Raw genomic sequence first — 16,457 nt, 5'->3', positions numbered from 1 at the left:
CTCCAGAACCTTCAACTTTTTCTGTTGTAACCACTGGAGGGTCAACTTGGCCTTGTGTTTTGGGTCATTGTCATGCTGGAAAGTCCAAGAGCGTCCCATGCACAGCTTTCATGCAGAAGAATGCAAATTGTCTGCCAGTATTTTCTGATAACATGCTGCATTCATCTTGCCATCAATTTTCACAAGATTCCCCGTGCCTTTAGAGCTCACACACCCCCAAAACGTCAGTGAGCCACCACCATGCTTCACAGTGGGGATGGTATTCTTTACACTATAGGCCTTGTTGACACCTCTCCAAATATAGCGCTTATGGTTGTGACCATAAAGCTCTATTTTGTTCTCATCACTCCAAATTACAGTGTGCCAGAAGCTGTGAGGCGTGTCAAGGTGTTGTCGGGCATATTGTAACCGGGCTTTTTTGTGGCATTGGTGCAGTAAAGGCTTCTTTCTGGCAACTCGACCATGCAGCTCATTTTTGTTCAAGTATCTTCGTATTGTGCTCCTTGAAACAACCACACCGTCTTTTTCCAGAGCAGCCTGTATTTCTCCTGAGGTTACCTGTGGGTTGTATCCTGAACAATTCTTCTGGCAGTTGTGGCTGAAATATTTCTTGGTCTACCTGACCTTGGCTTGGTATCAAGAGATCCCCAAATTTTCCACTTCTTAATAAGTGATTGAACAGTACTGACTGGCATTTTCAAGGCTTTGGATATCTTTTTATATCCTTTTCCATCTTTATAAAGTTCCATTACCTTGTTACGCAGGTCTTTTGACAATTCTTTTCTGCTCCCCATGGCTCAGTATCTAGCCTGCTCAGTGCATCCACGTGAGAGCTAACAAACTCATTGACTATTTATACACAGACACTAATTGCAATTTAAAATCCACAGGTGTGGGAAATTAACATTTAATTGTCATTTAAACCTGTGTGTGTCACCTTGTGTGTCTGTAACAAGGCCAAACATTCAAGGGTGTGTAAACTTTTGAGTGTTGTAGGTTAGCATTACCTTCCACACATCTACATAGTCAATGTCACTTGTGAGAATCTCTCCATCCTTTTCTGGGAAAAGCTCATCGCCCATTTGGGCGGTTGTGGGTTGTTTTTAAACAGTAAAAATTTGTAGACTTTAACTTATAGCAGTTAAGATAATTTTGTAGAATCAAATAACTGCTCAGACTACATAAGGTAAACTTATTTTCGATAACTCTGTGAGATACTGAACATTCCAACAAACTATGTTTGGAATGCTGTGCTAATAATTAATTGCAGTTAATGTTGAGATGTATGCACAGTGGCCCCAGAAAGTAATTAGACACTTAATCCACTCTTAAAAACACATGAAGGTCATTGCATTAGTAAATGAAACCTAATGCAATGAAATTCACACATTTTTATGTGTGACTTAAGTGCCAAATCCTCTCTGCATACTCTTGCTTTACCTTTAGTCTTACTGGAAAGTGCACTAGGTACAGGTCCAGTACTCCAACTGAAGGTCATTTAGAGTTCTATTTAGGCAATTAGGAATGTCCTCTGGTGCGTGGTGAGTACACAAAAGCTGCAAAAGAGAAGCAGCATGTAAAGTTTTTTGCTTCTCTTTAATTTAATTTTAAGTCGAATATGATCACTGACTTTCAGCCAGGTGAGAGCACAGTCATTATACCAACTTACTTTACAGACAATGAACATATCCTGGTGTCTGATGATACCCTGCTGCATCTTGGATTCGATGGCCTTGTGCAGCTCTGCATCATTCCGATAGCTGTAGGCTGTGCCTATGTGGCGATATCCTGCAGCGATTGCTGCCTCAGCTTCCCTCACATACATACCACACATACCATGACTTGGCCAAACCACCACAGGACTGGGCTAATGCCCTGTTAACAATGTAGGCAAACATTAAATCATTGCTTGTTTCTATTGCGATTACACAATTACACAGTACATATTAGTGTATATATATTATATAGAATGAAAGTCATATATTTATGTATGTACGTATAATACATATTTACCGGATATACAGTATGTGTGTGTATATATATATATATATATATATATATATATATATGTATGTATCAAAAAGTGCAATGCCATACATTAAAAAGATTTTTATATTGACATGTATCTGATATGTATGTATGTATAAAATTAGGTTATTGTAGAAATGTAATGCTAACTCTGGCTTCCATGTTCCAAGTCCCAGCAGTGGCATGTACGTGCCATCATTTAATTCAGTCTTCCTAGGTTGTCAAGTGATTTATTCCATGTGAAGAAGATTTGTACTATGTAATATGAGTAGCAGATAAGTGAACTGACTTGTCCTTCCTATATTTTTCTTATGCCTGTATCATTTTTGCTTTTTCAGATCTTCCTTTTTTGCCATATAGCACTGCCTTCTCTTTAACTTTGCAGTTAATCATTGAACTTGACAAGGAGTGTGGTTGTGCATGTGGTTGCAGATAATTTACCAGTACCAGTATTGAGCCTTATGTGTGTTTCCTGAGACTACAGCCTGTTGGCACAAATGTGGAGCTGACCTTTAGTACTAAGCTCATGTGACCCTCTGTTACTTCGTCAAGATCAGTGTGAAATTCAGGAAGCCAAAACAGTCTCTTTCTGTCTCAGTATACTCATACTTTTATACTCAACATTCTTCTCTCAATCAATTTTAAAATTGGGCACATCCGATTTAGCTTAGATTTCATACACACACACACACACACACACACACACTCACATGACGGTGCGGCTATCCTTATGAGGCAGGTTGAACTGCGATGCACCTGACTGATCTCTGCCTGTATCACCTTTGTCTATTGATGGACTACACTCTTGAAATGGAATACATACACTATCATTTAATTACCAACAAAAGCCGTCATCAGCCAACTAACAAAGGACAACGCATCTATATGAACTTCTGCAGTTAATCCAGGATGGACTTCAAAGATATTAGTCATTAATCTTAAAGTTCATAAAAAATATTTTATTTGGATTTTTAAAACCCTGGACCTTAACGCTTAATTTACAAATTTAAAACCATGACATGCACTGCACATAAATAACTAATATTGGCATTATATTCATGCTGTTAGCCAGAGGGTAACTGGCCCCCACAGTGAGCCTGTTTTCTCCCAAGGTTATTTTTCTCCATTAACCAACATCTTATGGAGTTTTGTGTTCCTTGCCACAGTCGCCTTCAGCTTGCTCACAGGAGTTCTAAATATAATTATTATTTAATTTCTATACACATTTTTACAGTCATATTTAATCAAACTACACAATGATCACTGTAAGACATTATAAATATTACAGTATAATTAAAAAAAAAATTTAATGCATGATTTCCTGTAAAGCTGCTTTGAATCAATGTGTGTTGAGAAAGGTGCTATACAAATGAAAATGACTTGACTATCAAAATAGACATAATGATTTATATACTGTACGAACTATAGATTCTATCCCCTAACTCTACCCCTAAACCTAACCCTCACAAAAAACGTTTTTTCAAAAACTTCTTTTAGTATGTTTTTTTAAAGCAATTTGATGGGGACGGGTTAGAAATGTCCAAACCACATTTATAGCATAATACCCTTGTAATTACCAGTTTGTAACCTAAAAAAATTTTCCTCATAAACCACTCAAACCCACCCACACACACACACACACACGCACACACACAGACTGATGCACAAGTGTAAAATCTCGCTTAAAATACATATAAAAAAGTGAGAAAGGTACCGAAAGTTACTAAAAGGTATAGACAGCGCAAAATTATGAAATGTATTTTAAAACACTGAGGTATTGTCATTGGACAGTATTCTGCAATTCATATTTCAAACATCAGAGTCAGACAGCCACAGATAAAGAGAAAATGAAACTGAGAGTGATGATTGATGATACAAGTGGGTTATTTTCCACATATTGCATTAATAAATATGAACGTTGTCTAAACATGTCTTCACACTGCAGAGTGTATGGTGGCTGGGGCTAATACTGCCTTCACGTGCTATTGGAATTATCGTAAATACAAGTTTCCCACTCAGAAGTTGCACATGAATGACCCCTCAAGTCGTAAATTTATACAGTGAAAATAGCTTGTATTTGACCAAAATTCCATTATTGTCAGCAAGCTAACTGAGTGATATGTATTATGGTGTCAAAATAAAAGTTCCTCAGGAAATATGTATGAATAAACCTGCCGTCGCCATGTTTCCTGTTCTTTCCGAAAACAAAGCACGTGAACATGACGTACTCTTAATTACCACTTCAGAAGTAGGATAATTCCAATAGCACATGAAGGCAGCATCTTTATATCCTTATAATTTTGTCCTGGGTCTCATGAATCCAAGCAATGGCCCTGCCTGATATTTAAGGTTTAAAGTGGGTTACCTGTGTATTAATTGAAGAAAATGTCTATAATTGGTTTGCACTTTAAGTCTAATAAGACATGTTTGTCATGACATTGAACCAAGAAAAACAACAAAACTTTTGGAATTTTATTTAAATTTGTATTTAAATAGCATTTGATATGTGACAAGTAAAAACAAAAATCAAAAGAATATCATAGTCATATATGTACCATATATGATATACAGGTGCATCTCAATAAATTAGAATGTCGTGGAAAAGTTCATTTATTTCAGTAATTCAACTCAAATTGTGAAACTCGTGTATTAAATAAATTCAGTGCACACAGACTGAAGTAGTTTAAGTCTTTGGTTCTTTTAATTGTGATGATTTTGGCTTACATTTAACAAAAACCCACCAATTCACTATCTCAACAAATTAGAATATGGTGACATGCCAATCAGCTAATCAACTCAAAACACCTGCAAAGGTTTCCTGAGCCTTCAAAATGGTCTCTCAGTTTGGTTCACTAGGCTACACAATCATGGAGAAGACTGCTGATCTGACAGTTGTCCAGAAGACAATCATTGACACCCTTCACAAGGAGGGTAAGCCACAAACATTCATTGCCAAAGAAGCTGGCTGTTCACAGAGTGCTGTATCCAAGCTTGTAAACAGAAAGTTGAGTGGAAGGAAAAAGTGTGGAAGAAAAAGATGCACAACCAACCGAGAGAACCGCAGCCGTATGAGGATTGTCAAGCAAGATCGATTCAAGAATTTGGGTGAACTTCACAAGGAATGGACTGAGGCTGGGGTCAAGGCATCAACCACACACAGACATGTCAAGGAATTTGGCTACAGTTGTCGTATTCCTCTTGTTAAGCCACTCCTGAACCACAGACAACATCAGAGGCGTCTTACCTGGGCTAAGGAGAAGAAAAACTGGACTGTTGCCCAGTGGTCCAAAGTCATATTTTTCAGATGAGAGCAAGTTTTGTATTTCATTTGGAAACCAAGGTCCTAGAGTCTGGAGGAAGGGTGGAGAAGCTCATAGCCCAAGTTGCTTGAAGTCCAGTGTTAAGTTTCCACAGTCTGTGATGATTTGGGGTGCAATGTCATCTTCTGGTGTTGGTCCATTGTGTTTTTTGAAAACCAAAATCACTGCACCCGTTTACCAAGAAATTGTGGAGCACTTCATGCTTCCTTCTGCTGACCAGCTTTTTAAAGATGCTGATTTCATTTTCCAGCAGGATCTGGCACCTGCCCACACTGCCAAAAGCACCAAAAGTTGGTTAAATGACCATGGTGTTGGTGTGCTTGACTGGCCAGCAAACTCACCAGACCTGAACCCCATAGAGAATCTATGGGGTATTGTCAAGAGGAAAATGAGAAACAAGAGACCAAAAAATGCAGATGAGCTGAAGGCCACTGTCAAAGAAACCTGGGCTTCCATACCACCTCAGCAGTGCCACAAACTGATCACCTCCATGCCACACCGAATTGAGGCAGTAATTAAAGCAAAAGGAGCCCCTACCAAGTATTGAGTACATATACAGTAAATGAACATACTTTCTAGAAGGCCAACAATTCACTAAAAATGTTTTTTTATTGGTCTTATGATGTATTCTAATTTTTTGAGATAGTGAATTGGTGGGTTTTTGTTAAATGTGAGCAAAATCATCACAATTAAAAGAACCAAAGACTTAAACTACTTCAGTCTGTGTGCATTGAATTTATTTAATACACGAGTTTCACAATTTGAGTTGAATTACTGAAATAAATGAACTTTTCCACGACATTCTAATTTATTGAGATGCACCTGTATTAACTCTAATATTGACAAAATTCTTTGTCAAATTGGTTGAGCATGCAAGTCAAAAATATAAACAACAGTATAATAATGTTTGCTATTCCTAATACATCATATGTATAGGATAAATATGTCACATCATGCAGGTTACAGATGAAATGGCTTTATGGTTTGCTCATGAGGGTTTCCAAACTTGCCACAATGTATGTTACAGTATAAGAAAAATACAAATGATTTCAATATTTTACAATAATTCAAAAGCAAAATAAAGAAAGAAAGAAAAAAGGCAACAACCCGTACCCCTTCCCATTATAATACTGGCTCATACAAAAAAATATAAATATAAAATCTGCATAGAGCTGAGTTTCCTAAAAGGGAAAAATATCAGTCTACTCTGGGATTAAAAAGTCTGAGATCACTATAGTGACAATGTTTCTATTTTGCATTTGTCCAGTTTAATACGTTATTCATTACACAGCATATTATCAGCTTAACTATTTGAGTGAAAAGTTAACTGGAAAATTTGCATGTATTTCAGAATTTTTTCGGTATGTCTTTTGCTTTAATGATTGCATGCATTTAAGCTGGCATTGTTTTATCCATTTTAACATGATTTGAGAATGATCTGCAGAACATCCTGTTTGTTTCAATGGAAGCATGTAAATCTGGAGTTAACATGGTCACAAATGTAACAAATTTGCTTATTTGATTAGTGACCTAATTGTGTAACATTTTTCAAAATCTAAACCTAAAACTTAGTTTATTTCCAGGTTTAAAATAGATTTTGCATCCCAGATTTTCACTGGTCTCAAACCCCACTGTATTCAGACCTGTGTCACATGTAATGCACATAAATGTCTCCTCTCTTTCTACACTTTCATTCTGCAGCTTTGTGCACCACTTCAGTCTGCCCTTTAACCTCTCCTTTCCTCCTTTTACTATGTCTCTCTATGTCTGTTTTTTTATGTCTGTATATTTCATTGGTCCAGTTCATTGCTGTCTTGACTGCGAGGTCGATAATGGCGTGCACAGAATTCTCTGATCCGAATACACGCCTCCACCATCATCTCCTCTGGTACTGTTACCACAATTCGGAAGAAGTCTGGATATTCAAATGCCTACAGAGACAAATATAATATAATATAATATAATATAATATAATGTTATTTTATGTTATGTTTTACAAAGTGTGTGACACATCATTGTAACAAATAATATGTTAGACTTCAAAGGTACAGTAACAGATTAAGGTAAGCAAGGAAAATAAATGAATTACTGTAGCAGGCAAACAGAACACAGATTGCTCAGTGACCAGCCGTTCAGTGAACTCCACATCATTCTGGAATTCTGGGAAGTGCTCCATCTCAATCCCCACCTAATAATGAACACACACAAAACACATTAACCCTGTGCCAACTTGCATTGTTGCTCTTTACCTGCTCCTTTAGATAGACATTGAGACAAACTTATATCCTAAGTAAGTGCCAAGTATACAGTAGGTAAGTTTCCTCCAGGCCATTTTTAATAGGTGAAGTTTGTAATTTTCTGCTCCATTTGTGTGGAGTTGCAATAATGACTGTTTTCAAACAAGTTTTCTGAACACTGTCCCCTGTCTTCCACTAGTCAGGCAAAACAGATAGTCCCACCCAAAATTGACGCTATTGGTTGAGCCATTGCGTCTATTTCAGGCTGGTCAGGATGCTCAAATAAATAAAGCAATTTTAAGCAATAATGATAGTGCCACAATATTTAGATTTTTGGGGGAATCAACCAACAAATAGATTACTTAAAATTGTTTCTGCTTATTGAGCTGAGACAGGAGAAAATATTTTATCATAGATAAAATTCACACATTATGCTTATTAACAATGACACTTCACTTTCATCGATTCTTATCTTCATGGAAATCAACCACATAATGCAGGAAATACACTCACCATAATGTACATGGCTCCGGACGGCATTACTGGGTTCAGTCCGGGAACAGTTGACAACTCTGAGAAACATATCTCCGCGTTTGACTTAGAGGAAACATACAAAAGTGTGTTATTGTCAGATCCAAATCTGTTAGAGTTGTTCTCTGAAATTATTTTCCTTTTACCTTGAGGAAGCTGATGGTGCTTTGGTAGAACTCTGGTGGTGTATTATTCAGAATGCTCTCTAATGCTCCCTGGACCACAGTACAGGGTCCCAAAATTCGCTGGCTTAGTTTTACAAGACCCTCATGAATCTAGAGTGAATATTAGGGTTACAAGGTTAATATTAAGTCCAGTCAATTGTATTTGCATACCTTTATGGTAATATGGTTCTGATCAAATACTGATGATCAAATATTCATATAATATGGTACTTTGTGGAACATTACACAGTAAAGCATATCATGGTATTACCATGGTTTATGTCTGAAAAACTAGTACAGAATATGTCCCAAACATCATGGTACTACCATACTTTTTGCAGGTCTAGTGCTTTTCATAATGCACAGAATGACAGAATAAATTACTTTACAGAATTATATTTATTAATATTTCTATGTGTGTGTGTGTTTTTTTTTTTTTCTGTTACCTCAGAGAAGATGCAGGTGAATGGCTAATACTTACTCCAGTTCCAAAGATGTTATTACGATCATGGATGAGGATCCAACCCATCCTCCATCCCGGTACCAACCAACGCTTGGCCAAACCACCACAGGACAGAATGGGTACATCAATGCTGAGAGGTGCCATAGGGTGAAAGTCACAGCCAGGGAACACCTGCAGAATTATATAAATACACAACATATCTTTGTCAACCTATTACAACATTGTAAATCATAATATGTTTTCTTAAAACATTATATTATATCATATCATATATCATTTAAATTACATTATATTATATTATATTATAAATGGTTAATGCACATACTTATTATTTATAGCATAATGAATATAAATATATAAATTATTATTATTAATAATAATACAATTTCAGTGTTATTTCTGCACTATCATTACTTAAATTGTGCTTCAAAATAGAAATTATTTAATATTCACTTGTTTATTATTTTGTTTTGTTTGACATAATTAATATTTAAAAGCAATAGAATGCATCTGCTCTCACGTTACATTTCTCAGACATCATTGAAATGGTTTTGAAGGAATATTCTGAGTTCAGTACAAGTTAAGCTCAATCGACAGCATTTGTGACATAATATTGATTACCACAAAAATAAATTTAGACTCGTCCCTCCTTTTCTTAAAAATAAGCAAAAATCTGGATTACAGTAAGGCAAAATTATAGCCACAAGACATAAACAATATGTGTGTAAACATGATTTTTGTCATGATTCACTGTTGTTTTGCCTTGTGTTTAGCTTCTGTCTTCTGTTTTCCCCGGACTACATTCCCCATAATTCACTGCCTTCTTCACTGCCAGCTGTTCCCAATTGTTCTCACCTGTTTTTCATTACCTCATTAATCCTTGTATATGTAATGCCCTGATGTCTGTTCAGTCTTTGTCAGCTGTGTTTTTCTCCAGTTCATGTTCCGATTGCTATCTTGTTTGTAATGTTTGTTTTATTACCCAGTTCCTAGTCTTGCCCTGTTCCAGTGTTTACCCTGTTTTTGTATTTGATTTATTTGTTCTTAAAGTTAAGCTGCATCTAGATCCCGTTCTCGTGACTTCCTTCAAATGTTACAATTTTAGTGTGATAAAATCACTTACAAACCTATTCTGTTTAAAGCTGTAGCAAATTCTACAACTTTGTTACCATGACGATGTAATGTCAAGCAATGGCCCTGCCTGATATTTAAAGTGGGTTACCTGAGTATTAATTGAAGAAAATGTCTATAATTGGTTTACACTTTAAGTCTAATAAGTTGTTTGTCATGACATTGAACCAAGAAAAACAACAAAACTTTTTGAATTTTATTTAAATTTGTATATAAATAGCATTTGATATGTGACAAGTAAAAACAAAAATCAAAAGATTTGGGTGGGGGTAAGAAAAGGAGGAATGAGTTGAAATTCATTTTTGTGATAATCAACATTATGTCGATTGAGCTTAACTTGCATTGAACCTAGAACTTTCCTTTAAGAATACAGCTTCTTTCGTTAGTAAACAGTTCTAGAATGTTCTGCATGTTGTTACCAATTCAATGGATAGAGGAACCAGGAAAGCCTATAGGAAAGACGGGGCCTGAGAGAGGCAACAGGAGAACGTGAGTGAGAGAGAGAGTTCCTTCCTTATAATTTTTGTGGATGTCCGCCTGGCTCTAATTACGCTTATGGCTTGATGTTCAGTAGATGGATCCGCCCCTTCTCCTATTGGCTAAAATACTGAAATCTGCAGTGCTGGCCCACCCTTCTCTCACGAGCTCATTTACAGAAGCATTTTATCAGAAGATGTTGCTTTTAACAGGGTCCAGACAGCAGGGCTACCAGAGGGTGCCTAATGCTGTACCAGAACAAAGACACATCCTGTCTCAAAGTAGCCAGTCAACACACTACATGCAGTGAAGTGAGGGGTCTGTCCCTCTTCTTACTCTCTACCGTAATATGTCAGTGTCACGCATGAGCTAATCACAAACATATGCGATGAAAAGTGCATAGTCACTGATGTACATTGAAGCTGCTCACTGGTAAACAGTGGGACATCTGATTTATTGGGCCTGAAACACCTCAGACCACCTCCTGCTGATTAAACACAGCTGTAGGCACCATCTCCTCATAACAACAGTTCTCTATGTACAGAGTTGTGGACCTGTTGCCCCCAGCTCTAACTTCACTTGTCCTTCATGACCTAAAGCTCAGAGTGCTGTCAGGCTTGCATTTACTGTACACAGCTCTAATCCCTACAGTGCTGATGTGGTCTCCAATGCTGCATTGGACTGAGCTGAGCCAGGGAAAAGTATGCCACCCAACTTCCCTCTTTCTCTGCCTGTCACAAAGAATGTGTTTCACTGGTAGTCTGTGAGGCCCTGAATGTTAGTGGTGTGTTTCAAATCATGCCAGCAAGAAATCCAGGAACTTGAGAACCCTAAGAGCTTGAAGATTGCACCCCTTACCTGTATGAGTAAGGTGCGGTTCACAATGGATGTGTAAATGCATCTGTCTGCACTTTTTTATTGTTTCTCTACATAAACATATGCTAACTGGCCATTTTTGACCATTGCGCTATGCACGTCTCACTGTTTTTTCAGCATCTTGTGTCATGTGCACAGCATGTTTAAGATGCTGTGTCATATTAAAAGAACTTAATTTTTAAAAATATGTCTTGAGACACTTGCATTCTGTTCCATTTGTTGCAGTGGGCCTAGCTTTTTTAATGCAAAAATGTGGCCGTTTATTTGGACATCTGTTTGAAAACAATGTTAATTTTTGCTATTCTGTTTGGTGATGCTAATGTTGTAGAAATGACACACCTTCGGTTTAAACTGTTGAAGCCGCTGACATTTTGGTTGTTTTTACATGATGTCACAATGGTCATTCATAAAATATAAGAGTTCCAAATTGTATTTACCAGTTCAGCGTAGATGTGAATGGTTTATACAAGCCAAAAATAAAAATAAAATAAAATAAAGAGTTCTGAGACAGTAATTTCAATATATGTGCATCTGTAGAGGTTTTCTTATTGAATGTGTGCTCACCATGTCGCCATAGATCTCATCAGCAAGGATAGGGATGCAGTTTCTTGAGGCAACTAGACCACACAGAAAATTAGTGGATTAATATCTTGAGATTTTCTGACATTTCAAAAAAATCTTTGCTCAGAGTTAGTTTATAAAAGACGGTAAATAATTAGTGCATTCACCAGAGAGTATCTTCTGCAGGTGCTCCTTGGTGAAGACAGATCCGCAAGGATTGGATGGGTTATTGACAATCAGGCATGTTGTTTTCTCATCAATCAGAACCTCGAGATGATGAAGATCAATCTCCCAGGATTTCTCAGGCTAAAGGATCAAAACATCAACTCAGTTTAAAGAAAACTGCCTTAAGCATGAGTTATTTCTAATGACAGGCCTGCATTTTAGAAGCTTTGAGTAAATATATCTGAAACAATTTAGCTAAAAAATTGGAATTTGCAAAATATGTCTGTTTGCTGTTGTGGATGAGGCATCTACTGTATCATCATAAAATCTCACAATTGCAGATCTGCAAAGGGGATTACATAAGTGCTGTTGGAATAGGTTAAAGCCATTTTACATTCAGTAGGAAATGCAGCCCTATATTGTTCAGTATGTACTAATAAAATAATTGCTTACTTCACTTGTGTTAGGACTTGCTAAATAAACAGTAAATGTATCATGATCCATGTCATCATGTTAATTTGTTGACATCAAGGCTTTTATTTATCTATTAAATCCTACAAAATAAGTGTGTTGTTATTATTGTCTTTCTGTGTTATTTACGTCTGTGTGTGTGTGTGTGTGTGTGTGTGTGTGTGTGTGGGCAGGTTTAAGTGGTTTACAAGGATTTTTTTATTAGGTAACAAACTGGTAATTACAAGGGTATTATGCTATAAATGTGGTTTATGAGGACATTTGTGTCCCCATAATTTAAATCGCTTAAAAACATACTAAACAATGTTTTATTGAAAATGTAAAAATGCAGAAAGTTTTTGGTGAGGGTTATGTTTAGGGGTAGAGGTAGGGTTAGGGGACAGAATCTATAGTTTGTACAGTATAAAAATCATTATGTCTGTGGAGAGTCCTCATAATGATAGCTGCACCAATGTGTGTGTGTGTGTGTGTGTGTGAGAGAGAGAGATATGGTAGGGTTAGTGGGGGGACCATTCCCCATGATTTATCGGTCCCAGATGTGCAACATGAAGGAATGACATAGCTATTTTCCCCCACTACTAGTCTTTATACTCAGAAACCCCAACACTAACCCTATTCCACCCCCTCCTGTCATATGGTGTTTGTGCATTTAAATTTCATGTTTTTCCTAAATGGTAAGGTGAAAGTGAGGCCCTTCTAAAAAGCAATTGTCTAGTTTTGTAATTAACTTTTTTCTATACAGTTTTGCTCTTTTCTTATTTTCAGTCCACATGTTGACCAGGGTAATGGCCGTTGCCTGTTTGATTTACAGACCAGCTCTCACTTATGTAACCTGTATGATTTACTCACCAGCAGATTGTAGAGCTTGACCTGGATGCCCATTGACACTGCCAGAGTCTTGTAGAGGGAGAACCCAGGACATGGAACTAATATATTATCTCCTGGGTTACACAACACACTGATGGCCAATTCTATAGCCTGACTACAGCCGCTGGCCAAGATCACATCCTACAGATAAATATAACAATTGTATAAATATGAATGACATATTTTAAAAAATATATTAGTCATCTATTTCCAAAATTAATCAAACTGCTTTGGATATTAAGTATTTATATAGCTATGAAATATTTGAGTGAAGTAGTAAATTTACCAACAAACATCTAAATGATAAAATAACCATGAGATTTGACACACTTTGGCTTCCAGTGGAGCTTCTGGACGACTGTAGAAGTTTGCCACAGCCTCTCTGCTCTTTTGGTAACCTGTGCATGTTATACGAAAACAAAGTGACAAACATTTAGTTACACTATTTTTAGTTAAGCTTTTTTTTTTTTTTTTCATGGAGACCAAATCACAACATTATACACAACACACATTATATTTAGAATGGAAAGGGTGGAAGTATTTAGTTTTTTTTATCCCAAATGCAGCATTTAACTTCTCTGAATACAAAATTCAGCATTACATCACAATTTGCATTAATCAAAAACACTGCATTAGCAGATTTTGAGCTGGCAATGAATGTGCAAATCTCACCTACTGAAGGAGCATAGCCATTGTATTTGTGCGAGTCTATGGCCTCCTTCATTGCCTGCAATACAGAGTCATCTGCTGGCAAATTCCCAAACACGGTTGGGTCACCTGGTGGCAAATAAAAAGATAGACAAGAAAAAATGAAGAACATATGGAGTATTACATAGACAAAGACACCAGACCTTTACTTAGTTAACATTATTCCAAACCTGAAACACATAGCTAAAGATATTACATAATATTGACAACACATTATTCAGCTGTCCATTATAGCTGGGCAAATGTACCTACAATTTAACTAACTAACTAATTAACTAACTAACATAAATATATAAAATAAATAAATATATAAAATGTTAAAAAATAATAATAATAGAAATGTACATATTATATATACTGTATATTATTATTTATTATTTTATTATATTTAATAAACAATTTCACATTATATTATTGAAAATTAGTATTTACTATACATACTATATTATTTAAAACATACCAATGGATAGGGCAATCATTGGTTTATCAGGGTTGGGGGTGAGTTTCATCCCATCCACTATAGATCGGATGGGGTTGTGTGTGTTCTTGGACATTTCTGAGGCTCTGACGTTCCATCTCTGCCTGTGGCTCTTCAGTTTGGCTGGGTTGACATGAGTCCTCACACTCACATGATGTACACCGTTCCTGTTCATGAAGCTCCCATTGATACCATTACTGTGGATTCCATTCATTTTCACCACAAAATATAGTTTCTTCTTTTCTGTGCTTGTTGAAAGAGACAAAAATATTATGACAATTTAAACTTATAAAATTTGAAAATGATAATAATTAACATTACAAATGCTGACTTTAGATGTTACATTTATATTATTTGTTGTGATATTCCCAGATCGAATTAGTTTCCAACACTCTATGGATAAATATATCCTATTTTTATTTGCAATAAAAAAAAATACAAAAAATCTGACATTTATAGAACACAAGGGAGGGAAAGAAAGAAAGAAAGAAAGAAAAAGAAAGAAAGAAAGCATTTCACACACACACACAAACTGTGTTTGTGCATGCATCCCTCAAAGTCTCCAAATCAATTTATCATCAATGTAACCGACAGTAAATATAAATGTATCTGATCAATGCAACTTAAGAATTGTAATGATAGGCACAAATCTAATACAGGCTAACAAAGAGCACTACAAAAGATAAATAAATAAAAAATGTGAATACTTTGCAAAAATACCAATCAATTATTATTATTATTATTATTTTAACAAATAAATCACACTGAAATAAATATGATAGCATCTATACTAATGAATATCATTTTGATAAATACCTTATTATGTGTTTTTATGGAGAAAAAAAAATCACGCTCCAAATGGAAGGGTCAGTTCATAGACCGGCTTTATACTGAACCCCCCAAAATGGTAGTTGAACCCTGCCCATATTTTCATTGGCGGAGACTGAGGGCAGTCCAAAACTCCCCTGTTACATCATAAGTGTAAAATTCTTCAGTTAGGGGGTTTGAACCTCAAACATCTCTTTCTAGAAACTGCTGTGAGCCTGGGATGCACCGGATATATGCACGGGATCCGTTATAGTGATGCGCAAAAGCGCAAGGCGCAATCCTCGTTCTGTCCTCACAAACCATTCAGCTCATGTGTCAATCCTATGAAACTGCGCTCCTCTAGCTATTAGGCGTCTCTTCCCTTCTTTCAAAGCTATTATTACTGCATCATTTCCCATACATCAGTCAGTCTTTTCAAAGAGAGTGATTTGTCGCACCTGTCACCAGGGCGCATTTTACGCAACGAATTGAGAGGAGCAAAGAGAAATCATCCGATAACCTTGTGTCAAATCAATAAAACGTCCCTACAGCAGTAGCTCCTGCGGAGTTTGGTGACCGAATACTGTGGTATATTTCAGTTTTTTTATAGTATTCTGACCAGTTTTCATCAAACATCAGTTTTCAGTCCTTTGCAGCTGTAGTGAGTATAAAGAGGCTGGCTGCCTCCACATCTGTCTTACGTAAGTTAAACTCACGTTTTTGGGGGGCTGGAGTTGTACCATTTTATTAGTGCCAAAGCTTCATCTATTGGGCCATTCTGCTTTTATGTAAGTAAAGTGATTCAGTCTGTGCAAAGCCTTTGGGAAACTATCCCGAATGGGGAGTCAGTGGTTTAGGGTTAAGCCTTTTAAGCCTCAAAATATAAAATATAATTCACCATAAAATCCTGCATGACAGCGTAGTTGTTTTAGTCTTATTTTCAGTGAATATTACCTTTGTAATGTTTTATCTATAAACTTTTGTGTTAAAACCATATATTTCAAGGGAGATATTAACTTGGGTGAAGAGTGTGTTAGGATCTGTATGTCTTGTGAAAAAGTCTGGGATTGCTGTAGAATTTAGATGTGTTTTTGTAATGGTCTAAAGTCTTTGGAAAGGCTTGGGTAACAACTTTGTTGGCTTTGCTCATCACCTCATTTGTTTGGCATAAGT

At 36.4% G+C, this 16,457-nt stretch overlaps 1 protein-coding gene across 2 annotated transcripts; it reads right to left on the bottom strand.

The window, feature by feature from the left end:
• Positions 1 to 6,063: 6,063 nt before the first annotated feature.
• LOC127417269 (tyrosine aminotransferase-like) lies at positions 6,064 to 15,387 on the bottom strand. 2 transcript variants are annotated; one of them, XM_051657161.1, is made up of 12 exons: positions 15,294 to 15,387; positions 14,460 to 14,720; positions 13,964 to 14,068; positions 13,622 to 13,689; positions 13,274 to 13,432; positions 11,956 to 12,094; positions 11,792 to 11,844; positions 8,762 to 8,914; positions 8,263 to 8,391; positions 8,099 to 8,182; positions 7,438 to 7,536; positions 6,064 to 7,279 (listed from the first exon to the last, which is right to left on the bottom strand). In XM_051657161.1, the coding sequence occupies exons 2-12, from the start codon at positions 14,689 to 14,691 to the stop codon at positions 7,139 to 7,141; spliced, it is 1,362 nt and encodes a 453-aa protein (XP_051513121.1). In that variant the 5' UTR covers positions 14,692 to 14,720; positions 15,294 to 15,387; the 3' UTR covers positions 6,064 to 7,138. The 2 variants fall into 2 exon arrangements, with proteins under 2 accessions (XP_051513121.1, XP_051513119.1); XM_051657159.1 differs by having other exon boundaries at positions 14,460 to 14,725; positions 15,294 to 15,379.
• Positions 15,388 to 16,457: the final 1,070 nt, after the last annotated feature.

This window comes from Myxocyprinus asiaticus, chromosome 26 (genome assembly GCF_019703515.2).
Source record: "Myxocyprinus asiaticus isolate MX2 ecotype Aquarium Trade chromosome 26, UBuf_Myxa_2, whole genome shotgun sequence".
Lineage (NCBI taxonomy): Eukaryota > Metazoa > Chordata > Actinopteri > Cypriniformes > Catostomidae > Myxocyprinus > Myxocyprinus asiaticus.
Note: the sequence above shows the minus strand (reverse complement) of the source record. Positions and strands in the feature narration are given on the sequence as shown.